Source organism: Elephas maximus, chromosome 5, assembly GCF_024166365.1.
Source record: "Elephas maximus indicus isolate mEleMax1 chromosome 5, mEleMax1 primary haplotype, whole genome shotgun sequence".
NCBI classification, from domain to species: Eukaryota; Metazoa; Chordata; class Mammalia; order Proboscidea; family Elephantidae; genus Elephas; species Elephas maximus.
The window spans coordinates 85578375-85605142 of record NC_064823.1 but is presented as its reverse complement, the minus strand read 5'-3'; the positions used below and the strand labels follow the sequence as shown (position 1 = coordinate 85605142).

Here is a 26768-nt window from a genome sequence, read left to right as displayed (position 1 = left end):
TTTTTATCAGTACAATAGGCATTATAATAATACTGACCCCACAGGGCCATTGTGAGGATTTATGAATTAACATATGAAGCATTTAGAACAGTATCTGGTACATAAACAGGGCTATATAACTAATAATTCTATTATTAACCCAGATAAAAGAGAAATGAATAGATATGGAGGTAAAGGTGGAGAAGAAGAAAGGCGAGAACCAGAGGGCACAGAATTTGGCAGCGTCTTAGAATTTGGGAAGAATAAAGCAATTAAGAGTACCCGACAACGAATGTGAAACATAAAGAACCCAAGTGAAGGAGAAAAAGGCTTTTAAGGATTACAAATGGATTCTTATCCTTTCCTGAGTCTGGGATTGCAGTAAAAATGCTTTTAACTTATATTCTGTTCGTTATGTTTAGCGTTTCTCAGATTGTGACCTCTATTAGAGACAATGCTTAAGGCAAAGGCAAGAAGACTGGCTTTTTTGTGGATTACATTTTAATATAATAAATAGGTGTTCAATTGTTACCTCCACCACAGGGTTTGGAACACTGAGACCAGCTCTTCAAAGCCCACTCAAAAGTATCTAATTCTTCCTGGATGACATTGTTGCTGCTGATTGTAGGTACGGAGTCTTCATGGATGATGTACTTATAGGTCAGGCTAGAGCGGGTATCATTCTCCTGAGGTATAATCTAACATACACATGAAACAGATGTGTAAATCACCTGAGAGAAGGTTAAATTTTGAGTGAAAAATTACAAATAGTTCAGAATATTGCTTTAATCAAAACTGGAAATCTTTGAGTAGTTTCTAAAAACATACTGTTTTTGTTTCTATTAACTAGGATACAAGCATGCCCTGTTCAAGAAAAAAATGCAAATATATAAAGCTTTGACCCCAAAAAATATATACAGTGAGGATAAGACTTTGCATTATTAAAAAAAAAAATAGTAACTTTATAATAAGATTCACTATAGCGTTTCCTTAGGAAATACCATCTCAGTGTATTTTTAAATTATTCATTAAAATAAACTATTCTGTCATGATGATAAAGATAATGACATTTCTTCTAGAAAACACACACATTACAGAAAAAATATAAAGAAAATAAAAATCCTTCATAATTCTACCAAACCAGAGGAAACCAGTCATTTTTGTTATTTCGGGATATTCCCTCAAGATATTTTTACAGTGTGTATGTATGTGTGTGCGCATATACACATACATATTTTCCTGGCCTTGTGTATTTAATTTAATGTGTTATGCATGTTTCCCAAGACAGTACATAGATATTAAAAATGTGATTTAAAAAAATCTCAGTATAATCTTTAATCCTAAGGGTAAGTAGTATCCATTATTTAACCATTTATTACTGAATATCTTTATTGAATAGCATTTGTCTTCACCTTTGTGGAAATTTTTGGTTTTCCTTAGCAGGTTAAAGGGTACAAAAAGGAGCCCTGGTGGCACAGTGGTTAATCGTTCAACTACTAATCAAAAGGTCGGCAGTTGAAACCCACCAGCCGCTCTGTAGGAGAAAGATGTGGCAGTCTGCTTCCCTAAAGATTACAGCCTTAGAAACCTGGTGAGGCAGTTCTACTCTGTCCTATAGGGTAACTATGAATTGGAATCAACTTGACAGCAACGAGTTTATAGTCTTTTGAATGACTCTCTAGAATAGTTAGAGCAATTATTACTTTCATATTGGAAGTGTACCACTCAGCACTACATATTACATTATTTCTTCTTAGTTAATTAGAGAACAAAAGATTACTGTTTTCTTTGATAATTAGTAAGGCTAGATTTTCCTAAGTTTACTGGGGACTTGCATTTTGTCTACTGTACACTGCATGTTCATGTCCAATACCTCTTGTTTATGGGTATATACATTTTTTCTTAAATAATTTACACAATAAATATTGATCCTTTTTTAAATAAGGATTGTAAATATCTTCTCTGTTATTTATCATTAATTTTGTTTAGGGAAAAGAAGTTTTCCAAGATAAAAAAATAAGTTTTAACTGATTTTAACGTGGCTTTTATAGCCTCATACCAATTACACAAAGGTAGAAACATGAGCAGTTATTTTGTATTTTCAAATAAACCTTCAGAAACAGTCATTGTTTGAGAAATCTAGTGATATTAAGCCCACTGGGATAAATGATCTTGTTATCTGGGTCTGTTTTCTTTTTTCTGTAGTTTTTGTTTTTATAACAGCATGAAAAATCAAGCACCAGTCCTTAAACTCTAGCCAGATATCTAACTCCTTCAGTGCCAGACAGCCTAGCCACCATGCTGGAGTTACAAACTTTTAGAAAGAAAAGAAAGGTCAGCATTGCGTCTCCACAAGCCCCCTCTCCTAACTACAAATCTCATTCTTACACTCCAGCCCACACTGCTCCCTGTAGTTCCACCACAATCAGTAGGCCAAGCCTTGAGGCAGTCTATCATAGTGGTTAAACATCAGGGTTCTGAAGCCAAATACCAGTACCAATGGAAAGAAGGCAGTGTAGTTATTTAGGAAGCCCTGGTGGTATAGTGAGTAAGAGCTATAGCTGCTAACCAAAAGGTTGGCAGTTCAAATACACCAGGTGCTCCTTGGAAACCCTATGGAGCAGTTCTACTCTGTCCTGTAAGGTCGCTATTCATCAGAATTGACTTGACGGCAATGGACTTTTTTAATGGGTAGTTATTTGACAGCTAACTAGAATTTTAGATTTCCAATCATTCAAACTCAAGGTAATCTAAATAAAATTTTGATTAATATATATTTTTGTTCTAAAATTATTTACCCTATAAAACAGAACAGAAGGTCCAGAAATAGACCCAATTGGATTTAGACAATTAAGTTTTGACATAGATGAAAAAGCTATTTAAGCAAGAAACGACAGTCTTTTTAACAAATGATGTTGGAGTAGCTGGAGAGTATGGTGACTTTAAAAATATCTATACATTTTTTGATAACTTTTCCCGCTTAGTGGAGCTTAGTTCCCCTCCCCTTGAGTGTGGACTTGATTTAGTGACTTGCTTTTAGCAAACAGAATATTGCAGAAATGATGGGATGTTACTTTCAAGATAAGGTTAAAAAACACTGACTTCAGTTTTAGGTGTGCTCTCTCACTTTCTCTGCCTCTTGAATTACTTCCTCTGGTGGAACAGAGCTGTTGTGCTGTGAGTAGTCCTGAGGAGGGGAATGTCAGTTGCCATGTTGTGCTGTGAGCCAGTCCTGAGGGTAAGAACGTCAGTTGCTATGTTGCACTGTGAGGCAGTTCTGAGGAGAGGTATTCCAGCTGCCATGTTGTGAGGACTCATGAGATACTTTGAGCCAGAATGACTCAGTTAAGTTGTTCCCGGATTCCTGACTCACAGAAACTGTGAGATAATAAGTGTTTCTTGTTTGTAGCCATTAGGTGTGGGGTCATTTGATATGCTATGATAGGTAACTAATCAGGGGTCTACATGCAAAAATATGAACCTAATATCTTATACAAAATCTATATAAAAATCAACTCAAAATAGTTCATAAACCTAAATGTAAATATAAGCTCTAACACTGTTACAAAAAAAAAAAAAAAAGACAGTAGAAAATTTTTTGACCTTGGGCTAGACAAAAAAATTCTTACAGAAAACCAAAATCTTGATTTGTAATGGAAAAAAACTGATAATACTGAACTTCAGTAAAATTTTACAATATTTTGCTCTGTGAAAGGTACAACTAAGAGAATGAAAAGACAAGCTATGGGCTGGGAGAAATATTTGCAAATCACATTTTTCACAGAGGACTTACATTGATTACATTTAAAGAACTCTCAAAACTCTGTAAAAAGAAAACAATCCACTTTAAAAATGGACAAAACATTTAAACAGACACTTCACCAAAGGGAAATGATTTTCAAAGGAATAAAAGAAAAAAGACTTGGAATCCAGTTGGAAAGCTTGGTTTTTGATTAGAGTAGTATTTTTAACAGAGAATCCTATAAATATTTGTGTACCGTATCCAACAATACATTTCAAATCGAGTAGATGTCTTCTGCTTTCATCTATGAGAGAGTAATGGATTTGCACTCCTGTTGCAAAGGCAAACAGAATGTATGAGGAAACTGTTCCTTTGGCAATGGATAATGGAGAGTACAGGACAATGACTGCTTTGAGAAGAGAAACATACCAGGTCCTGGCATCCTGACTGGGGACAGGTTCTAGACTATGACATTGGGAGGAGGAGTCCAAGCTAAGCACAGCGGTCTCACTGAATTGAGATGGGAATCACAGCAGCTTGGAACTTACATGGCAGGAGACTAAAAAAGGGAGAGCTTCATAGAGAGCTGGTCTGCATGGGTCCTTGACTGATGGGCTGGTCTGTGCATGCCTGGGACAGACACCATGAGACCTACCAATGAGTAGCTGCTGAGGAACTGCAAGTGGGACAGAAATACTGGAGGTCAGTCAGGTCTGAGAGACTCGGATTTTTGATCCGGCCAGGGTTGAGAGGCCTCACTACCACTTCACGTATTCAGTTAAGACACTAGGATGGCCAGGTGATAAGAACAAGAAAAAAGTGAAAAAGGCCAATCCTGACAAAGAATAAAACCAGGCCGCACAGGATCAGTTGTGGGGTGCCATCGAGTCCATTCTAACACATAGTGAGCTCATATAACAGAGTACAAGTGCCCTATAGGGTTTTCTTAGCTATAATTTTTATGGAAGCAGATTTCCAGGTCTTTCTCCCATGCAGCAGGTGGGTGGGTTCAAACTGCCAACCTTTCAGTTAGCAGCTGAGTGCCTAACCATTTGGGCTACCAGGGCTCCTTACACAAGATCAGAGGATCTACCAATAATTTAGCTTCCTGTGAGAACAAAACTGAAAAAACTTTAAGGAGGGCAATATAAACCAAACATCCTACAACTTATCAACCATAATGTTCAGTGTACAATAAAAAATTACAAGAAGCAGGAAAATGAGACATTTAATCAAGGGGAAAAAACAAAAAAGAAACAGCCAATAGAAACAGACGCCATGAAGACTCAGAACTTAAAGGGAAAGCTAGACAAAAATGAGTGAAAATATATGGAAATCTCAGCATAGAAATTGAAATTAAAAAGAAAATTCTAGAAAAGTATACCACCTGTCATTAAAAAAAAAAAAAAAAATGGCTGGGTAGGCTTAATGGTAGATTGGAGATGCATAAGAAATAGTCAGTGAACCTGAACACAACTCAATAGAAATTATCTAGTCTGAAGAACAGAGAAAAAAGAATGATTACAAAAGAATGAACATAGCCTGAGACTTGTGGAATAATTTCAATTGGTTTAACACACATGTAAATGAGTACCAGAAGTTGAGAAGAGAGTGATGGGGTCAAAAAGAATAGCTGAAGACAATGGAGAATTTACCTAAATTTGGCAAAAACATCAATCTACAGACTCAAGATCAGTAAACTCCAAGCAGGATATATACAAAAGAGACAACACCTAAATATATAAATATATTCTAGTCAAATTGTCAAAAGAGAGTGTGAATCTTAAAAAACAGCTAGAAAAAATAACACATTACATTAAAAAAAAAAATCTTAAAAAACAGCTAGAAAAAATAACACATTACATAGAGTAGCAATATAAATGAAACTGACTTCCCATTATAAGCTATAGATTCCAGAAGACAGTGTAAAAATATCTTTAACGGAATCAAAAGAAAAACCAACAACAATATAAAGCTAGCATCCCCAAATTTTACACCTAGTGAAGACATCCTTCGAATGTGAGGGTGAAATAAAAACATTTTTAGATAATTCAAAGATGAGAGAATTCATTGCTAGTAAACCCACACCACAAGAAATGCTAAAGGAAGTTCTTTATACTGAAGACAAATGGTGTCGGATGGAAAGTCAGAGCTATAGGAAGGAATGACAAGCACCAGAAGTTGTAAGTATCTGGGTAAATACAAAAATCTATTCTTCTCTGGATATCTTTAAAATACAACTGATTGCTTAAGTCGAAGTAATACTGTTGTCCCTCAGTATCCACTGGGGACTGGTCCCAGGACCTCACAGATACCAAAATCTGAGGCTACTCGAGTCCCTTAAAGTGACGTAAGATTTGCATATAACCTATGTACGTCCTCATGTATACTTTAAATCATCTCTAACTTGCTGATAATATCTGACGCAATGTAAATGCTGTGTAAACAGTTGTCATTACTGTACCGTTTAGGTAATTGGCCACGCTTAGTACAGATGCAGCCGCCATAGGCCTAACTACGTCAGACACATCAGCAACAATGTAACATTTGTTTTCTTTTTCAAAAAGTTTTGATCTGAGGTATTGAATCCATGAATGCAGAACCCACGGAAACAGAGAACTGTTTACTGTACTGTTACGTCTATCATGTATGTAAAATAAAATACATGACAAATTGCACAAAGAATAGGGGGGAAATAAATGGATTTAGTTAAAAAAAAAAAGCAACTACATGATCAATGTTTAAACATGTTTTCAGATTAATTAATTATGAAATTATAAATTAAACCAACTACATATTGAGTCCGCAGCACCACATACCAACACAATAACAGGGTCATGTAAGGGTCCATCGGTGTGAAGAGTTTCAATGTCATCTTCGATGTTATAATCCCACTCCACGCCAAGATCTATGAAGGTCCGAGACTTGGCTTCCTCCCCTTTGCCATTTAAAATATAGTGGCCTGTAGCCTGGTTCTTAATAGCTAAAGGAAGGAAAATAGTAACCAGTACACATTGCATCTTATCAAGTGACAGTTCAGAAGTTCCACAGTAAGTCTATGATAGTAAGACCATGCTTCTTTATTAGCATTAAAACAATCTAAATGAGTGTCAAGTCTGATATGACTCCCATTTCCTTTACTAGGCATTCAAAACCTTCAAGTAGCATTTCTGACTAGTCAAAAACAATGGAAAGATATTTAGATGGCAAGAAAATAATCTTAGCACGTATTCCCAAATTTGAAAACAATGCCAAAGAGGTTAACAGTTTCTAACTCGCGCATCTTATACATTTCCTCAGGTAGCTGGGAATATTTTGAAAACAGTAGATACATGTCCAGTAATTAGTATAAAGCACTTATGCTATAAAATAATGGCTCATTTACTTTACTTTGTATCTCTTTAAAATTGGTCAAAATATTTGTAGGCACACAATATGGCTGAACTAATTATCAGGCGAACAAACAATTTAGCTTTTAACACAAACCCACTGCCGTGGATTCCGACTCATAGCGACCCTACAATTATAAAGTGCCAAGGCCACCTCACCTACTCACAAGGCTAGAAAAAAGCTGCTTACTGCTGCTAGAATTCTTAATGTATTACACATCTACGATACATTCTGAAATTAAAAAAAAATTTCCTCTAATGGATAAAAAGCAATAACTGGGACTTAAAATGTTGGAAGTGTTTATCGACATACAGTGATAAGTTAGAAAAACCACCTAAGTCATTACCATTACTGACAATACTTAGAAAACATGAATAATTTTAATTAACTAGAATTACTCCTCTTGAACTTAGTCTAAATTTTCCAAAGATAATAATCTGAACTCTAGGTTGACGAATAAGAAATTTTAATTACTGGAGATAGAACTATGGCTAACTGCTAAACTGTTACATCATCTAGCAGTGCGTATAATTTAGATATTTTTAAAAACTCCACAATTCTGAATGAAGCGCCATAAAACAATGCGTTTTTCTTAAGTCACACATGAAAACAGGCAATTTGCTGCAAATTTTCATGGTGCTGACAGGTGATGCCTTTCTTCTTATTAATAAAATAGGCCAGGGAATAGGTGAAAGTTACGTTCACATTTGCACGTAGCACTTTCAACACAAATCCCTCCAAAGCAGCATTTCTACGTGATCCTCTCATAAAGGAGGAAAAGAATCTGCTTTTGGAAATTCTAAACAGCCATGCAAATGGATTTGCATGTGTCAGTCAGAAACCTGACACATGTCAGATATTTAGGAAAAATCCACTGAAGCATGTGGTTGCTTTTCAGCCAAAGAACTTAAGACGCAATAAAAATACAGGGAGGCATACAGTGTAGCATCAACCAAAATATCAGAACTTACTTATCAACATAAATACGGCATATTTTTCTGATATTATCCCTCAATTTACTGTATTTTATTAATTAGGATATTTATTTTTCTCAGCAGCCCTCAGTGCAAAGGAAAAATATACAATGAATACAATCTTTTCAAAGGATTCTTTTTCCTCATGTAATAATGAATCAATCCCAAGTTCCACCCCAAATTAAAGCTTTAGTTTTGGATATTTGTTTTAAAGTAAGAATAGTTGGAAAAAACCACCGACTAAAACCACACTTTATTAAATTGATGTACTAATATGTAATTTTAATCCTTATATACATGTGTGTTTGTATATATATGTATACATATACGAACACATATGCATAGGCATATACATATACACATACATATAAAACCTGTTGCCATCCAGTAGTTTCCAGTTCATAGCAACCCTATAGCAACATACACATATATATATGTACATACATATGTATATGGAAACCCTGGTGGTGTAGTGGGTAAGTGCCACCCACAGCTGCTAACCAAAGGGTCGGCAGTTCAAATCCACCAGGCACTCCTTGGAAACTCTATGGGGCAGTTCCACTCTGTTCTGTAGGGTTGCTATGAGTTGGAATCGACTCCATGGCACTGGGTTTGGTTTTTGGGTTTTATATATGTATATACATATATGCACGTTAAAGCAGAGCCATTAGGACAGAGACACTTACCAAGAATATGAGGAGAAGCCTCGTCTTCTTGGATTAGCACATGTCTAGCACCAGGGGGTATATCAAACATCTTAAGGTACCCTTTGCATGTGTAATAAATATTGGAAGAAGCAAAGAAAAAAACAAAAGCAACAACCATGGTTAGTAGAGCACTACATTATTACTGCTCCAACATGCAGAAGAGGGCATCCCTAAATGAAAAGAAGCAGTTTCAGAAATTATTTCAAAGAATTGGTAGCTTTTGTGACATCGGCATGAGCTTAGAGGGCACTTTCTTTTTTTTTTTAAGTGGGGGGAAAAGTTAATACTGTTACCAATCTTTTAGTCATTTATCTTGTGTTGATCTATGAACTGTGCCAGCAATTAGGCAAATACTATAACGTTCTATGTTCCCCTGTGTGAATCTAGCTTTCTAAACCTCCCTTTTGTAATGCGGCCATTTTTTTGTGTACTTAGTTGGTGGACTGACTCCTTGAGATATTTTATCTGCTTATATAGTCTTTTAATAGCCTAAGTGGCAAGTATAGATAGCCACACTTCTAATGAACAAAATATTTTCATATTTAAAACAGCCTACTTCATTCTAAAGAAACTGACAAAGAATAATCAGTAATTAACTTTTATTATGATCAACAATTAATTTTAAAGACTTAAACAAGTTATACAGTGAGAATGTTTTAAAATACATGTTGTAGATTTAACCAAATCATTTCATTGGAAAAGGTCTGCCAGTTATGTTGGATATTGCATTTACATTCACTTTGACCTCATTCTGCCAAGACAGAAATAATAAAGCCAATATGCTTAAATGGCTGTCTTTGGTTTTAAAATCATGTATCAATCCTATTACATTCAATGTGATACACGGTAAAGCCTTCCTAGTAGTATCTCACATCCTAGAATTATGATAACTTACAATAAAAAAAAATAATATAAAATCAACAATAGGTCAAATAGAGAGACCAAGATAATATCTCATTTTTATGAGAAAAATAATTAAATGGAGGAAGATTATGTAACTTGCACTTTCAGCACATTATGAAATACCCAATTCATATAATATACAATAAAAATTGGAAGAAACTCAGTTATCAATCAATACACATTACAGATAAGATTGGGAAAAATAAACAAACATGTTTTTGTTATTTGTACATGGACAGTTAATATGTACCTATGGGTAAATGTACCTAACTTTGTTCACCATGTTTATTAATGTCTTAACTAACTGGAGACATTTTGGTGTTAAGGGCTTAGCCTGGGGTGAAGTTCAACAGATGACATGAAACAAACGTATCATGTTTGCCTGAGTATGCAATGGCCAGAAGGAACATGCTTACGATGCCAGGCACAGCAAAACAGCTTGATGCCATTTATGGATGCCCGTCTTTCTGCAGTTCATTACAACTTACCCAGTACATTTTTAGCTTCCCTTGTTTCTGCAAGAGAAATATTGCGAGCTCCTTTGGGTAAAGTGAAAGCGCCTCTCGTCTTCCCTTAAACAGAATGTCTTTAATTAGTAGAGGTTTCATGTTTATCAAAGTCTTGCTGTTTCATTGACTATGTGATAAGCCATACATATTTTATTAAGGTAAGATACAAAATACGTTGTTGTTTTTTATGTTGAAATAAAAATGCAGTTACAATAGCTAGCTAGTGCCAATAAACTGTTAATAGTCAATGAACATAAGACTAAGCATGAATGCAAAATGATGTAGGTGATTTGAAGTTGAATACTTGCAGATTTCATTTTCCAGCAACTTGAATTCTTTTTGGCACCTCTTGCTTAATTGCTTTCCTGTTGGAAAAGGTTAATTAGTCTATTGAATAACTGTGAAGACAACATTATTGCAAAGAAATGAATGTTAGGTTAACTTCGAACAGTTTGGAGCTGTATGGCTGATGAAAGCTATCACCACCTCTTCTGACCTTTAATTCACAGGTTTAGCATAATTTTGGAGGTATCTGAAAAACAGTATTACTATCTTATATTACACATAATATGGAATAAATGATTATGGCAAAAACATTTTTTCCCTATAGTGATTCACTCCGGAAATAAAGCAAAAGGAATTATTTTTCACCCAAAAGAAAATGATAACATATAATTCCAACAAAGAAAGCCCAATAAAGTATTTCACAATCAGATGAAGAAAAATACATTTAACTGTGCCAAAACCATAATATAATGCATATAATTCTGATTTCATTTGCTTTATTAAAATAATTGGACTGAAATGATAATATTTGCTTTTAAAAATACGTTTTAAGACAATTTTCAAAGTATAAAACATAGTAACTCTCACACAGAAATAGAAAAGACATCAGTAACTAGTGTAGGGGATACCTAAGAGATGCACATTAGAATGCAGTCATCCAGTTCTGCTGTCCTAAATATATGAAAATTGATGTGCCTGGAATTAGCTTAAGTTGGATAGCTGGTGTACAATGGTTATAGAAAGAACAAAGAATTATTCCACTTGGATGAAGACTAACTTTTTTTATACTTTCCTTTTTTTTCCTAAAAGGAAAAATTATCATCACAACATGCTCAAAGTAATACAAATTTCTTTTCTTTTTTTTTTTTCCTGTCATTCTCTTAGAGACTATATTGACAGTGTTAAGAAGACATAAGAGAAGCTTCTCAAGGCAGCCATCACATCAAATTTATTTTTAAATGCTGAATGCCAAGAGAAGCATTTGCCCAATAAATGCTGGTTGAATCACTGAATAATATTTGTTACAAATTGAAGAAATTAGTAATGTTTGCATCTAAACCTTTCATGAAAATTTCAATGAGTAATTATGAGCATACAAATATTTTTGTATATTTGTTGTATGCGGGTATTATTTGCTCCATCTGTGGAAACTTTGGTGTATGCTTCAGTCTAGGACATTGATTAGGTAACAAGCATGAAAGTTTGTACATACAAGCAATTATACACAAACAAAACAAACCATTGCTGATGAGTCAATTCTGCCTCATAGCAGCCCTACAGGACAGTGTAGAGCTGCTCCACATGGCTTTCAAAGCTGTAAATCTTTACGGAAGCAGACTGCCTGCCATATCTTTCTCCTTTGGAATGGCTGGTGGGTTCGAACTGCCGACCTTTCAGTTAGCAGCTGAGCACTGTCACCAGGGTTCCTTTTATTTTTGGTTGTATCTCAAATTTTTTAATAAAATTTTTTAAAGCTATATGAAATATGGATTCTCAAATTACACATTTATAAATAGGATAACCTTGCTCAGTTTTAAAATAAAAAAAGCAAAACTTTGGCAACATTAAAAACATTATATTTAATGTTTGGTGATTTTTAACTCCTGATCAGCAATTTATGTGTAAAAGAAAATTCAAAATAAGCAGCAACTCTACTAATTAGATCTAGTGCATTTTATTAAAAACACAAAATAAAACAGATTTTATCTTACTGCAATAATTGATATTGTTTTTAGTAGCCTTTTTTCATCATAGTAGCTATGGAGTGCGAATCCAGAGCTTTTTTTTTTTAATTATTTAAAATAGTTTTCTAAAAGGTAATCTAGATAAAAAATAAATCACCTGCCAATTTTTTGTTACGTTTATTGAAAAGGATGGATTCTTAAAAGTTCTCAAAAAGTACAAGGCAAAAAGAAGGATACTAGGTGCACAGAAACTTCATCTTACCAAGCTTCCTTGGAGTTCTGGTAAATGTCCCCTTCACAGTTCGACAATGGGAATTATCTCCTTCACAGACGCCACACTTATCCTCAACCTTATTGGAGCCAATTTCTTTATCACAGCCCACTTTCTGGGGAAAGAAGGTGTTAAACGTCGCTAATTTCAATGTGCCAAAGTAAAGGTCAGCATCTCAGAGAATGGTGAGCCATTTGTATAACCATGTTACAACATCTAGCCAGTCTGCAACAAGTTTTCACTGTGGCCTTGCTTTTTAATATCTATTAAAAATCTTTCAAAGAACAATTGTAAACTTATATTTACCCCCATCATACATTGTTATAATCATCAAACATTTATTGAGCATAGATGTTGCAGCTGGTGTTGAAAGACAAAAACAGAAAAAAATGTTGCTTTTTCCTTGTTGCTTTCGTATTTATAAATATGAATAATAAAATAGTGACTCATACATTTGTAAGAGTCTTAAAAGTCGGGAAAACTTCCCAGAGGTGGAGGCTTTCATAGGGTCTTAAAGGAATACAGAGTAGAGGCATTTCCGGTATGTGAAGAGATTAAAACAGAGCCACGGAAGTGGTTCGCTCAAGAGAAGTAGGTTCAGAGAACAATACTTAAACCAATATTGAAACCAGTGGAAGGTTAGTGTTGCGTGACAGAAGAACAGGTGACAGATTTGCATAGCACAGACTGTGGAAGGCCTAGAATACCAGGAAGAGTTTAAATTTTCTCATTAATTTACTAGTGAACTACTGACGATTTTCGGAGCTGGGTTAAGTCCTTGATGTAAATCAGTGTAGGGTAATGATACCTCATTGAACTCTTAAGTCCAGGATGGAAGTGGGCAAGGGAAGAAATGACAGCACATATACATAATGCACTAGATACTGCGGGAGATAAAAGTTGGACAAATCATAGATTCTACTCTCCGGGACATTTCAGTCCAACTATGAGGCATCCATGTACTTGAGACTCATTAACAGAATAACTTAATTGCACCGAAATGACAAGGCAATAGGCTTTAGGACCAGTTGTTCAGTTAATAAGGACAATTTTATATTAAAATTTAACTAATAAACATGAACAAGAAAATAAGCCATATTTTTTAAAAAAGCAGTTAGAAGAGGGCAAAAATCATTGTTCTTGCTTCTGCACTACTTTTTTTTTCTTTTAAATTGTACTTTAGATGAAAGTTTACAAAACAAACTAGCTTCTCATGAAACAGTTAATACACATATTGTTTTGTGACAGAGGTTAACAACCCCATGACATGTCAACACTCTCCGTTCACGAACCTGGGTTCCCCGTTATTGGCTTTCCTGTCCCCTTCCGCCTTCTAGTCCTTGTCCCTGGGCTGGTGTGCCCCTTTAGTCTCATTTTGTTTTATGGACCTGTCTAATGTTTGGCTGAAAGGTGAACTTCACGAGTGACTTCAGTACTTAGCTATAAGGGCGTCCGGGGGCCATGTTCTCGGGGTTTCTGTCAGGCCAAGTAAGTGTGGTCTTTTTCTGTGAGTTAGAATTTTGTTCTCCATTTTTCTCCAGCTCCGTCCGGGGCCCTCTGTTGTGATCCCTATCTGCTTCTGCACTACTTTTGTTCTGATGTGGAACTCAGCATTTAAACTTAGAATCAATTAGAAAGTGAGAGAGGAAGAAAGAGAAGTCTCTATTATCTTTAGCAAGAAAAACATAAAGTACATTTCGCGTTGAATTTTTTTTTAAAAAGAAAAGCGTGTATTTTAGTATCAAATAGCTACTAGTAAAATACTCAAAGCAATGCATTCTTCCCAAGTTGCTGAATTTCCAATCTGGAGGTACCAGAATAACTTAGATACTGAAAACTATCTGAATTTTGATTCCCCAGTGAACAAAGTTTGATTTCAGTAAGCAAAATTTCTCCCAAATTTATTTTAGCTCTTGACTTATTCACAGGGCTTCATTATAATGTGATTTCACATGTAATAAACAGTTAAAGAAAATTTTTTTTAAAACACTGAATGATAATGAATGCAGAATTGCATCACACTGTAGGAAGTCTTTGGGGAGCAAGTTTAACTCACCACACATTCTCCTCGCACACATATGCTATAGGGATCTTTGTAAGAACAGCGTGTTCCATCGTGCACCAGCTGTTTCATATAAGCAACATCTCCAGTCTCTTTGGATTGGCAGTAAAGGTGGCACCTTTTCTTGGCTGCACAGTATGGAGGATAAAAATGATTTACATAATATGATATGTTTCAACAGCACAGTCTATGTTATTTTTAAAATATAAAGTGTCAATGTGATTTCACGCAAATATAAGGGATACTGTGCAAATAAATAAAACAAGGAATAAGAGACAAGTATGCTTGTCTTATTTTAACCAAGGTGACCATGTAATTTATTCATCCAAACTGGGATACTTGTGAAAGTGAATGGTGGCTCTTATTAATAATTTTGCAGCACTAACAGGAATAAACCGGGACTGTCCCAGGCACACTGAGTTGTAAGCCAATCCTCGACCTACAGCTTACAAATCACAGCCACTTAATACACTTTAACTCAAAACCTAATTGGTTTTAGTGGCTATTAGAGGGCTGAGTTTCTCTCTGATTTGACCTGATCATGTAATATAGTTTTTGCTTCTCGTAGGGCCTCCTTAATTAAATTTAATATAAATTGTGCAACTCACTTCATCAAAATAGATAAAAAATAATGCATTTCTTTTTAATGAACTGCAACTTTGAATTTCAATATGCATGTACCTTTCCTTCAAAACGGCTTTCAAACTGAAACCAGTAGTGTATTATATTGCTTGATAACCATGTAAATATTTTCTTTTATTTGCCCAAATAAGAAATATGGCAAGAAGTTTCCATTTGATCATATTTAACCAAAAATTCAGAGGTAAGAAGTGAAACATCAAAAGGGAATTCCAAGTGTATTTTTTTTGTAACTCGTATACAGTCCATAAATAAAAGGCTATGAAGTACATTTTATTATTGCAAAATGGCCTTTTTATTGGTCCTGATTCAATTATAAAGGGGCTATATTTTCCTCTAGTTATTGAGAAAGGAATTGTCACAATATTTCAGAAGCATTTCCTAATAGAGGGATCTCAGTTCAATCAGGACATTATTTCTTTGCCCAGACTTCTCTCCCATTTGTTGCTTTCCACTGGTCTTTTCACTGGTGATGGTAGTAACACTATTTGCCAGGAACTATTCCACAATTCTTACATCTCTAGAGAAAGGAGTACTTTGGCTTTACTCTTAGAAACTGAGGAGGGCTTATCTGTATAAGCATCAAGTTTTCTAAGTGACCAAAGAGGGATTGAGAGAGCAAGGGATTGGTGTTGACAAAGCTCAAACTGTAAGTAACCATCCACAGGGCAGGAAAAAGCAGGTGTCTACTTACAGTCAGGGTGTTCATATGGCAACCAGTGGTGTTTGGTATTCTGGTATTCAAAGTGGGAGTTACGCTGCTGGCACTGTTGTGCTCTAAAGTCCTCAAAGTGTTTTTGGCATTCTTCTGTATTACAAAGCTGGTACTCAAAATTAACACCAGGACAATCCTGACCACCATTGATGGGCCTAAAGAAAAGACAACATTTAAAAAGGACTTTTGGCTTTGGTCCAGCCTTTGAAACTGCCAGACACAGTGCTCGAGGGCAAGAAGCCAGGGCTTCTGGGCTGCCAGTGCAAAGTGAATGAACTCATGCTTCCTAATTTTGGTCCCTTTCCAAAAGCACCCTATCCCTGCTGGGGAGTTGGGTGGCGGGGAGGGGACAACCTAAACTTATGTCAACATTTCAAACAGTATCTTTTAAATGCCTGGACAAAGTATATAAAGAAATATCATGTATCTGGACTAAGGAAAATTATATTTTCCATGATGTATAAAACATGTAACTATAACACAAAGAAATTTTGACCTCAAATCTATGCCTCAGTTTCCTCACATGTAAAATGCAAATAATAATACCATCTTCTGTAAAGAAAAGGTGTGAGAATTAAATGAGTTAACATATTTAAAGCATGTGCAGCAGAGCCTGCCTCTCAGTAAACCTTAGCTGCTTTTAGTATAATTTTTATTGTTTTTGTTACACTGAAGCTACCATCATCTCTTCCTGAGAAGACACGTATGTGAGTATGTGACATATTAAAAGACATGCTCAGCGACATCTTGCTGCCATGGATGGAGAGAAAGGGCTGCTTACATGTTAAACCCTAAACAATGAAGAATGTCCTAAATTCAATACATTTTTATTTTCCTTCAGAAAATAAAGTGTGCTGAGCACTCAACAGGGATTTAAATTTAGTCTGAGTGAATGAATAAATAACTTTTCCCAAAAAAAGTTTCTTGGACTTCTTTTCGCTGCCTCATTCTGAACCCTAGTGTGGATGAGTCTTTCTGGCTGACACTGCCCCTCCCCTGACGCATCTTTACTTCTGCAGCCAGATCTCACAGTCTGCAGTGCCCAGGCCCTAAGAGCACAAGGATCTACTTTCCCTGCTCAGTTTCTTAACATTCCTGAATAGCTAATTCTTCAAAAATCTGAAATCTGCACTTGAGCTTTTAACCTTCATCACTGACTACTCTTCGCAAGATTGATAAGTAGAGGTTTATCTGAAAAAAAAGCCAGTTGTCATCGAGTCAACCTCAACTCATGGTGACCTCATGTATTTCACAGTATAACTGTGCTCCATAAGGTTTTTAATGGCTAGTGTTTGGAAGTACATGGCCAGATCTTTCTTCTGAGATGCTTCTAGGTAGACTTGAACCTCCAACCTTTCGGTGAGCAGCCTAGCATGCTAACCATTTGCACCACCCAGGGACTCCTTATTTGAAATAGTCACTGGTTTATGCACTGTGAACAATTAGTTCCCTCATTCTGTATTTTACATGTACTCCATGAAGTAGAATATTAATAACAGGATCTTGTAACATTTTCTGATTTGTCCAAAAATAATTGGAATTATAGGGGTTACACTCACATTGGATTACTGCACTGGCGTGTTCTGAAACGAACACCAGTTCCACACGTCCTGGAGCAGGAGCCGAATTTGGTCCATGATCCCCAATTGCCATCTTGTTTTTGTTGATTAGCATTCTTCCACATGCAATGACCCTTATAACACCACTTAAGAAAATAACACAAGGCAATCATGAGTATCATGCATACACTACAGCCAAAGTTGTTTTAAAAGCCTATTTGAAGGCTTCATTTCTCTTTTATTTCCAGGTGAAAATGCATTTAAAATTATCCAAGAGCAATTATCCTAGTAAGATACCCTGTAAGAAGAATAACTGAGATTTGTATTTTTTAAGTATAAAACTTAAAGTGAAAAAATAACATTCATTCAGTCAAGTTTGTAAACGATACATTCACCAGTGAGTATCAAACATCATAATCAATAAGAATTAGCATCCAAATTGCACAGTAGGTGCTATCTACCCTTCATCTCTCATTATCTATATTATCAGGATTTTTAAGGGTAATATGTGCCCTTTTTTTTGGTTATGTGCCCTTCTAACAAAATGACATTAAAATATGTGCCTCAGTTTAGGAAAAAAATCACTTAACATACACAGAATGCACCTTTTCTTATCATACCCAAATTTCAAACACTTTCATATACTTTTAAAAGTTTTCCTTCATAACAAGAAATACCAAAAAAAAAAAAAAAAAAAACCCACTGCTGTCGAATCTATTCCAACTTATAGCGACCCTATAGGACAGAGTAGAACTGTCCCATAGAGTTTCCAAGGAGTGCCTGGTGAATTTGAACTGCTGACCTCTTGGCTAGCAGCTGTAGCACTTAACCACTATGGCACCAGGGTTTCCATAATAAGAAACAGGTCAGATACATTATCCTCACCTTTTAGATGAGGCAAATTGAGGCTCAAATATGTTCATGAGGAGATTATGGTCACCTGGCCAGTAAAGAACAAACTGGGGACTACTAGAACCCTAATACTATAGAGATGCCTAACATGGAGTCCAGCCCAAAGCAGATGTTCAAGAAATGCTAGTTCCTTTCCAACATTTTAACTTTGTTTTTCAAACTATGTACAATATCTGTATTTCTTAAAATTCAACTTCAGTAAATTTAAATGTAACACAAATACATTTAGAGGAGTTGGATGTTCAGAGTTGATTTACAGGGTATCTTTTTTATAAAGCAAACATGAATCATATCATTATTGCTCTTGCTTTTTGAGTCAAAAGTTTGTAATGAGTTTTCTCAAAACAAGACCCTATAAGGAATGCATTTATAACATAGTGCCTAGCACAGTTTGAACACTAATAATGGCAGGTTTTATTATGATGATGCATAAATTCTCACAGAAAATACAATTTATACACATTTGAAATAGAGCTTTAATGGACTTTAAAAGGACTAAAAGCTACATAAATTTTCCTTGCCAGTTTTTGGTCCCATTGTAATTTCTCATTTCCAAACCAGTCAAGGCTCTTCATATTGAGTGCTTGACAAGCCTTTGTTTGGAGTTTGGGATCATTCTCCTTGTGAGGAGTGTAGCATGGCACTCAGCCAGTTTCTGGGCATCCAGTCCTGGCTACACCACTTGAGATTTAAAACCTCTGGGCATCTGTCCCCGAGGAGCTAGGCCAAATCTTCTGTATAAGTTCGCCTGACTATTTCTGGGCAACCTTCACAAGGAATGGGATGCCAGCAAGTAAATCAGATCTTACTAGTAGGGATCAGATATTCTATTGAGCAGCAACTTCCTCTTCTATCTGTAACTGGTTGAATGGTGGCCCCAAAAATATCAGGTCCTAATCCCTGGAGCCTGTAAATGTTACCTCATTTGAAAAAAAGGGTCTTTGCAGATTTGAGTAAATTAAGGATTTTGAGACGAGGAGATTATTTTGGCGTACCCAGGGTTCTAAATGCCATAAAAAATGTCCTTGTAAGAAAGAAGTAAAGGGAGATTTGACACACTCAAAAGAAGAAGAAGTAATATGAACATGGAAGCAGAGATTGTAGTGATGTGGCCAAAAATCAAAGAATGGTGGAAGCCACCAGAAGCTGGAAGAGGCAAGATTCTCCACTAGAGGCTCGTGAGGGAGTGTAGGCCTGCCAATACCTTGATTTCAGCTTAGAGAAACTGATTTTAAACTTCTGGCCTCCAGAACATTGAAAGGATAAATTTCTATTGTTTTAAGCCATCAAGTTTGTGGTAATTTGTTACTGCAGCCACAAGAAACTAATACACTATATTAGTGTGTTAGTGTAACATGCTATATTAGCTCATACCTGTAGGTATGAACTAAACTATATTAGTTTATTACCATAGTGAAACCTCATGCACCATGACAATGTAGCTATGTACATCTTTTTCCAGACTCTTTTAGAGGATCATTATGTAACATACCTTAAACCTTCAATGTTTACACAGATATACTCACTTTTCCAGCAGCACATTCAGTTCCATCAAGTGGGGGTCCCTTTTTAGTCTTACAAAAGTAGGGATTATCAGGATGACTACACCACAGCTGTTTACATGGGTCAAAGGTTCGGAACTAGAAGAAAGAATCAAACTCTCAATGAAATACAGATAGTATGATGTACACCAACAATACATTCCATATAGTATCTTCAGGTAATATTTCTTGGATATTTACATTTCAAGTTAATAGTCAAAGTCGTGGCATGTTAAGAGAAAGTACTGCATAAGAATTCCAAGTAGAATTCTGCTTTTCTAAAATACCAATGATGTCTGAGATCCCCTGGTTATTTGACTTCTAATATTGCTGTGTGTCATTTCCATTTTCAGGTTTTTAAAATAGACAATATTGTAATTTTACAAAGAACAATTATATGAACGCTTTAAATATGAAAACTTATTATCATGGCTCTGTAGCTTCCAAGCATCAAAATGGTTCTTCTTTATACCTGTAGGCATAAACTAGATGTTGTTACTGTAATCAAGTTGATTCTGACTCATAGCAACCCCATGAGTGTCAGAGTAGAACTACTCCATAGGGTGTTCAAGGTTGTGAACTTTTAGAAGCACATCACCAGGCCTGTCTTCTGCAGTGCCTCTGGATGGGCTGGAACCACCAACCTTTTGGCTAGCAGTCCAGCGCTTAGCCATTTTTGCCATCCAGGAACTCCTTATGAACTAGATAAAACCAAAAAAGCCAAACCCGTTGTCATTGAGTTGATTCCAACTATAGCAATCTTATAGGGTTTCCTAGGCTGTAATCTTTAAGGAAGCAGACTGCCACATCATTTTCCCGCAGAGTGGCTCATGGTTTTGAACTACCAACCTTTCAGTTAGCAGTCGAGTGCTTAACTACTGTGTCCCCAGGGCTCCCATGAACCAGATAGTCAGATATAGTTAATAAAAATACTTTTCAGAATTAGTTGACGAAAAGAAGAAAATATTTAACAAACTTCCTAAGTCACATGAAGTATTTCAGGTATAATAAAATATAATACCGTTATATAGTTTATAGGTCGCTCTTCCATATATTTGATACTCGCAAAAATCTGTGGCTGAGAATATAGGTTATAAGTTAAGATTACGGTTACGGCTACAAGTCTGACAGTAGCAGAAAATCATGGTTTTCTCACTGTTAAAGAATTTTTTTTTTTAATTTTCTGAATACATCACATAATATTCAAATATATGTTTAAGTACACATACAAATCTGCGTGTGCTCTGTGCTTGTCTTTGCTCTCTCTAAATATAAACATCTTATCATTCTTCAGATTCTTGTAAAATATCAGACATCAGTTTATCCAATTATTCACTGCATACACAGGTAATTACTCACTTATGATCACAGATTTTTTTTTATTAGTATCAATTTCAGACCTAGTTTTCTTTTTTTTTTTTTTGGTCACAGCTCCTATAACTTAATGCAGAAATTGTATTTTTCCATAGCATTGAGTCAGTCCTTCAGAATTCTCATATCTAAAGCATTAATGCATGTACTTAGGAACTGACAGTATATACCTTATAGACAGATGAAATAGTTGTAGATATCTTCATATGGAAGATTCCGAGGTGCAGATTAATTTCTTCTCAGTACCACGAAATAGACTTATTTTTCTAACATATAAACTTGCTCCAAATATAAAAAAGCCCTTCCTTTTTTTTTTTTTATGAACTACTAAAGATCAACCGAGACATTTAATCAAGTATACCTCTAATCCAAATAGCCACATGGAAGACTGGCTTTAATGGACTTCATTAAGCATTTATTATACGCCTGCATTGTACTAAGTAAGCACTTAAGTTACATTATCAAATTTAATCCTTACATCAATGCTATGAGACAAATACTATCAGTTTTCCACATTATGTACATGAGAAAACTAAGCACAAAAAAAGCCACAGATCGATTAAATAAGGTGATCAAGATCATATCTCTGGTAAGTGTCAGATTCAGGACCTGACCATGCAGTCAGGAATATGGAGTCCATATTCCTGGGCCTCCTGGTATACCATATGATGCTCATATGATTCTCATGTACAACCACTCCCTCAGTCACAGCTATATAGAATTGTGACCAGTATGATAAAGAGAGACAATCTATCGAAGGCTTTGGATTCATCTCTGAAAGTCACAGAAACCAAATGAAGAAAAGAACATAAAGTTTAGGAGCCTTACAGCCTTGGTTTCAAAGTCCAGCTCCCCTATTTACCACATGTGTGACTTAGGCAAGTTGTTTAAGTTCTGCAAGACTTAGTTTTTTCATCTGTAAAATAAAAATATACTACCTTCCTTCTTTTCTGTCACAAGGATTAAATCACACAATACATTTAAATCACTTAGATTTAGCATATAGCAACAGAGAAAACACAAAACAATCGTAGATATTTTTGTACCAGCGGATGTGTAAAGCTCACCAAACAGGAGCTAAGTAAACAGACTGCAAGATGCAAAATCTAAACTGACTGTGATGAACGTACCGCAGTGCACATTTTATAACCGACACCAAAATCAAAACGACATTGCTCATCCATAGAATAATTGATTCCGGGAAGTTCTGGGAGTTTGGGCCAGTCATGTTCAAAAGGGTCATCAAGGAGACAGTCATAGGAACTGTAGGAAGGAAAATAATGTATGCAGTTAATTGACTTTATTTTTTTTAAATCATTCCTAATAGAAAAGCATTCTTAGCTCACATATTCTGAAATTTCATTAGATCACAGAACTAGGTTTAAAAAGCACACATTTCAAGGTTGCTGGTTTCAGCTGTCATTTGGAAAAAGACCCCACATTCTTATTTACCCCATGAAAGTACGCCAAACACGACTTAGAAATGCAACAGTGCTGTGACAAACTTATTCTGTATTGCTTGCTGTTTCCCCACATGGAGAGGCAACACAGAACCTGAGACTTACACTAACGGGATGTTCTGGTATAATGTGCAGGAGTCACTTGTTCATCTTCTCTTTCTGTTTAACTCAAGTTTGACCAGTAGTCAAAGACCCCATCAAGAATTTAGTAAAGGGAAGGCACAGTGAAAAATACATTCAAATTCTAGTCTTATATGTTTAAATATCTTGATTAGACCATGGAATCATTATACCAGGTGCTCTGAGTAATAAGAAAATGTCCATTATGAACAAGAGTTTTCATTCACTGGGAATCTTATTATAATCAAGGTCCTAAAAGTCAGTACCATGTCTGTGTTCATGTTACAATATAATTGCTCTCATGACATGCAGCAGGAAGACATACTGGATGTATCTTTTCAGTTCCTGACCACTGCATCGGGACCAGTGATAACGATGGAACGCTGCTTGCACCAAGGGAGCCATGACACTTCCCATAGCAGTCTCATCACCACACCTGTTGCCTTGTCCATCATGCTCCATTCCCAACCTAGAACACAAAGTAAGACCCCCACTGGTAAGAATCATAGGGGTTATGGCTTTTGTTTCACTTCTGTCTTGAAAATAAATACTGGGAAATATATACAGTCATGCACCACATAACGACCATTCAGGCAACATCCAACCACATATATGACTGTGGTCCCATAAAGTCGTAATAAAGAAATCCCAATAGGAAATTGGGGCAGAGTGGATTTAGGCATGTCACACTTGACAATCATGACGATCCTTAAAAAACAAAGAAAAAAATTCTGCAAGGTGTTAAAGGATAAGCCCCACTGTATGCTACAAGGCTAACAAAAGCGTGAGGGACCTACATTAGATATGCAGAAATTGCTAATGACATGGATTGAGAACCAAACACAAAAGTGAGTCCCTCTCAGCATGTTGACTATCACTGCCAAGGCACGAAGCATGTTCCAGATGCTTAAAGAAAAGCAGGACCAGACTACGGTACTGAGTTTATTGCTAGCCTGGGTGGTCCAAGTGCTTCATACAACAATTTTCGCTGCATAATGTGAAAGTAAATGGTCAGTCTGCAAGTGCTGATGTGAAGGCAGCAGAAGAATTTGTTAAAACTTCAAATAAACTAATTGTAGAGGGAGGTTATTGGCCTCAGTAAATTTTTAATGTGGACAAAATCTCCTTATTCTGGAAGTGAATGCCTGAAATGACCTTCATCCATAATATGGCGTTTGTACAACATCCAAATCACATAACGTCCTATTTCATAGAAAGTATTGTGGACGTTAAGTGATACACGACTGCATATTTTTAAGGCAAAGTGGCTTTCTAGGATGAGTCACAGAAACTGTGAAATAGAGAGCAATCTGAAAGAAATTCTTTCTTTTTTTCTATAGCTATTAAAAGCACAGGAGTAACTCTGCAAGCAATAAACCAAACCAAACCAAACTCGTTGCCGTCGAGTCGATTCCGACTCATAGCAACCCTATAGGAGAGAGTAGAACTTTCCCTATAGAGTTTTCAAGGAGCGCCTGGCCGATTTGAACTGCCAACCCTTTGGTAAGCAGCCGTAGCACTTAATCACTACACCAGGGTTTCCACGCAATACTCACTCATCTCATTTCACTATATAACCTCGTCACTGTTTCAGCAACTCACATTTGGCAGGGGAATAGAACTGCATGCTGGCATGTTCTTTGCCCATAGCATGGACAATACTGGGAGAAACAGAAAAGATCTTTTATTACTTTACAGCTGTCAACAGTGACTTACACATGGCCAGTTTCATGGGCTACAACAAAAGCAGATGAAAAACCATCCTCATGATTCAGGGTACAACTTCTCACTGGATGACACATGCCTGTGACCGGAGCATATCCTGTAGAGAATTACAATTACTATTATTTTCATTTTATGAGAAAACCCGTTAAGTATTACTAGTGGACTTTTGCCTAGAAAAAAAGCTTTTCAGGAAAACAGGGGCGGTATTATTTCCCTGCTAGCATTTTGCCACATTCTCTTGGGAAAGCCACAGGTAATGGTCTCAGAAAGATTCATTTGGGTCTGCCTTTTCCCCTTTCCTGAGGGAAGGAACGGAACTGCTCAGGGTTACCATTCTGTTTTGCCCACCAGCTATGCCTTGTCTTTCTGTTTCAGTAAACGGCTCTTCCTATCATGGTGCTGGTGAAGAGAGCCAGAAATTTCATCTACATTGAAAAGTAAATCATCAAGTCTGCTTTTTTCCAAAGTCCACACAGAATTTATTAGATAAATATAAACCGACTTTGGAAGAAAGCTCTTTGGCAGCAGTCATTTCTCATGTCATCTCTTTTCTCATTCCAAACAGTTAGCGGAAATCACATTGCACCCCACTCCCCCATGCCAAGTGTACAATCATTAAAGGAAAACAAAATTTACTACGGTATTTAAGAAGCACTTAACACTATGAGTTCCAAAAAAGTTACTGGAAGCAACAGAAAGAAAATGTATGCTTGCCTGTTGCATGGCGGAAAGTGGTGATAGAGATTCGAACATTTGAATACGATCTGATTTAGGGTTAAATTTTTGAAAAGTCATGCCCTTCAGTGTTTCTCCTACATATTAATGGAAATACCTTGCATTCCAGCAGGTCCAAAGTCTTGTCTGGTTAAAAAAATTGCATGGTCATGGTGTTCAGAGTGGTTGGGATCCGATTTTTGTTGTTGGCAAGCCCAGCGACATACATTCTCCAAGCTCCTGGATGGATTTCCCCTTTCTATAAGGCTGATGGACTAAGTGGAAACAGTATATTAAAGACACACATCATATTTTTCCAAAAGTTTCTTTTAATAACTGTCTCTGATGTTGAAATTTGGGGTTACACTACTTAAATAATGGCTTAGTAATATTATTTGGGGTTTATTTAGATAGCAACTTTGATTTGGGAATTCTAAATGCCCATGAAGTGTATCTTTATAATGATCAATATTGCCTGTGTTAAAGTTGACTGACATTATTTATGGAAATATCTGATGCTGAGACTTAATATTGTGAGACATTTCAGTATTAATCACTTCAGCAAGAGTTTGTGTAGTCTAAATAATTCTTGATTCAGCTTGGATTTTTAGTTTCATAGATATTAACAAGAAAAATACAGGCAAAGATTCTGGCATGAGATTTTTATTTTCCAGATATGTTTAAGCGAAAGATCTTTGGATAAGGTTTCTGTTTATTTCTTTTGGTCAGGAATTAACCCACATATGGGAAAAGCAAAAATTCCCTAATGAGAAAGAAAGGGGCCCATCCTTAAAAGAACCCAGGAGTCACACTTCCCAGAGGAGTTCTGATAGAATGAAGAACTGAACTTCGAACCCCAAATTAGTACCTTGCTTAGCTAACAGGCTGACACTTCTGTAATATTTCAGCAGATATTATTATCAGCATTTACATTCTTAGTAAAACTAGCTTGGTTTGTTATATACTAATCACACACTTCTCCGAACAAATGACTTAAAAACCAACCAAAGGGTGTTAACATCTCCAGCTGGAGTTGACTCCCATTCAGTGTTAGCCACACAAAGTAGGTCAGGCTTATGGGATAAACTAAAGAGCGATGACACGCTATCATTAGAAATGATAAGTGGATATTAAGTAGACAAGGAAATGTAAACACATGGATTTTTCTTGTTTGCTAAATGCACGAATTCATTAGTATTTTATAATCAGGAAGGTTAATTATGGGGTTTCCTTGAAACTTCTAGAAAATTGTTAAGTTAATCACTTTCACATGTTTTCTTCTCAAAGGGAATAAACCATTCCATCCAAAATAGACTTATTTCTATCATTTCCAAGGACAGGGGCATACATAGTACCATTTTAAAACCAGGCAAGTTGTGTTCCATTATGTGAAATGCCTACTGTGTGCATTTTGATAATCCGACTTTTTGTTTTCAAAAGGATAAAAGTTCTTTTACCTGAAAAAAAAATCACCATGTGCTTCACTTTTCTTAAGTAGAAAGACA

The 26768-nt window shown here is 36.0% G+C and overlaps 1 protein-coding gene across 2 annotated transcripts in view; it reads right to left on the bottom strand.

Moving 5' to 3' along the window:
* ADAMTS3 (ADAM metallopeptidase with thrombospondin type 1 motif 3) overlaps positions 1-26768 on the bottom strand; it is a 308238-nt gene that overhangs the window by 20684 nt on the left and 260786 nt on the right. For both annotated transcript variants that reach the window (XM_049886045.1, XM_049886046.1), the window contains exons 7-18: positions 25382-25538; positions 24541-24646; positions 23150-23293; positions 22375-22507; positions 19859-19972; positions 17421-17566; positions 15841-16016; positions 14502-14635; positions 12437-12560; positions 8772-8852; positions 6541-6704; positions 512-677 (exon numbers count right to left, since the gene is read on the bottom strand). In XM_049886045.1, coding sequence (XP_049742002.1) covers positions 512-677; positions 6541-6704; positions 8772-8852; positions 12437-12560; positions 14502-14635; positions 15841-16016; positions 17421-17566; positions 19859-19972; positions 22375-22507; positions 23150-23293; positions 24541-24646; positions 25382-25538 — 1645 coding nt within the window. The remainder of the gene's footprint in view (positions 1-511; positions 678-6540; positions 6705-8771; positions 8853-12436; positions 12561-14501; positions 14636-15840; positions 16017-17420; positions 17567-19858; positions 19973-22374; positions 22508-23149; positions 23294-24540; positions 24647-25381; positions 25539-26768) is intronic.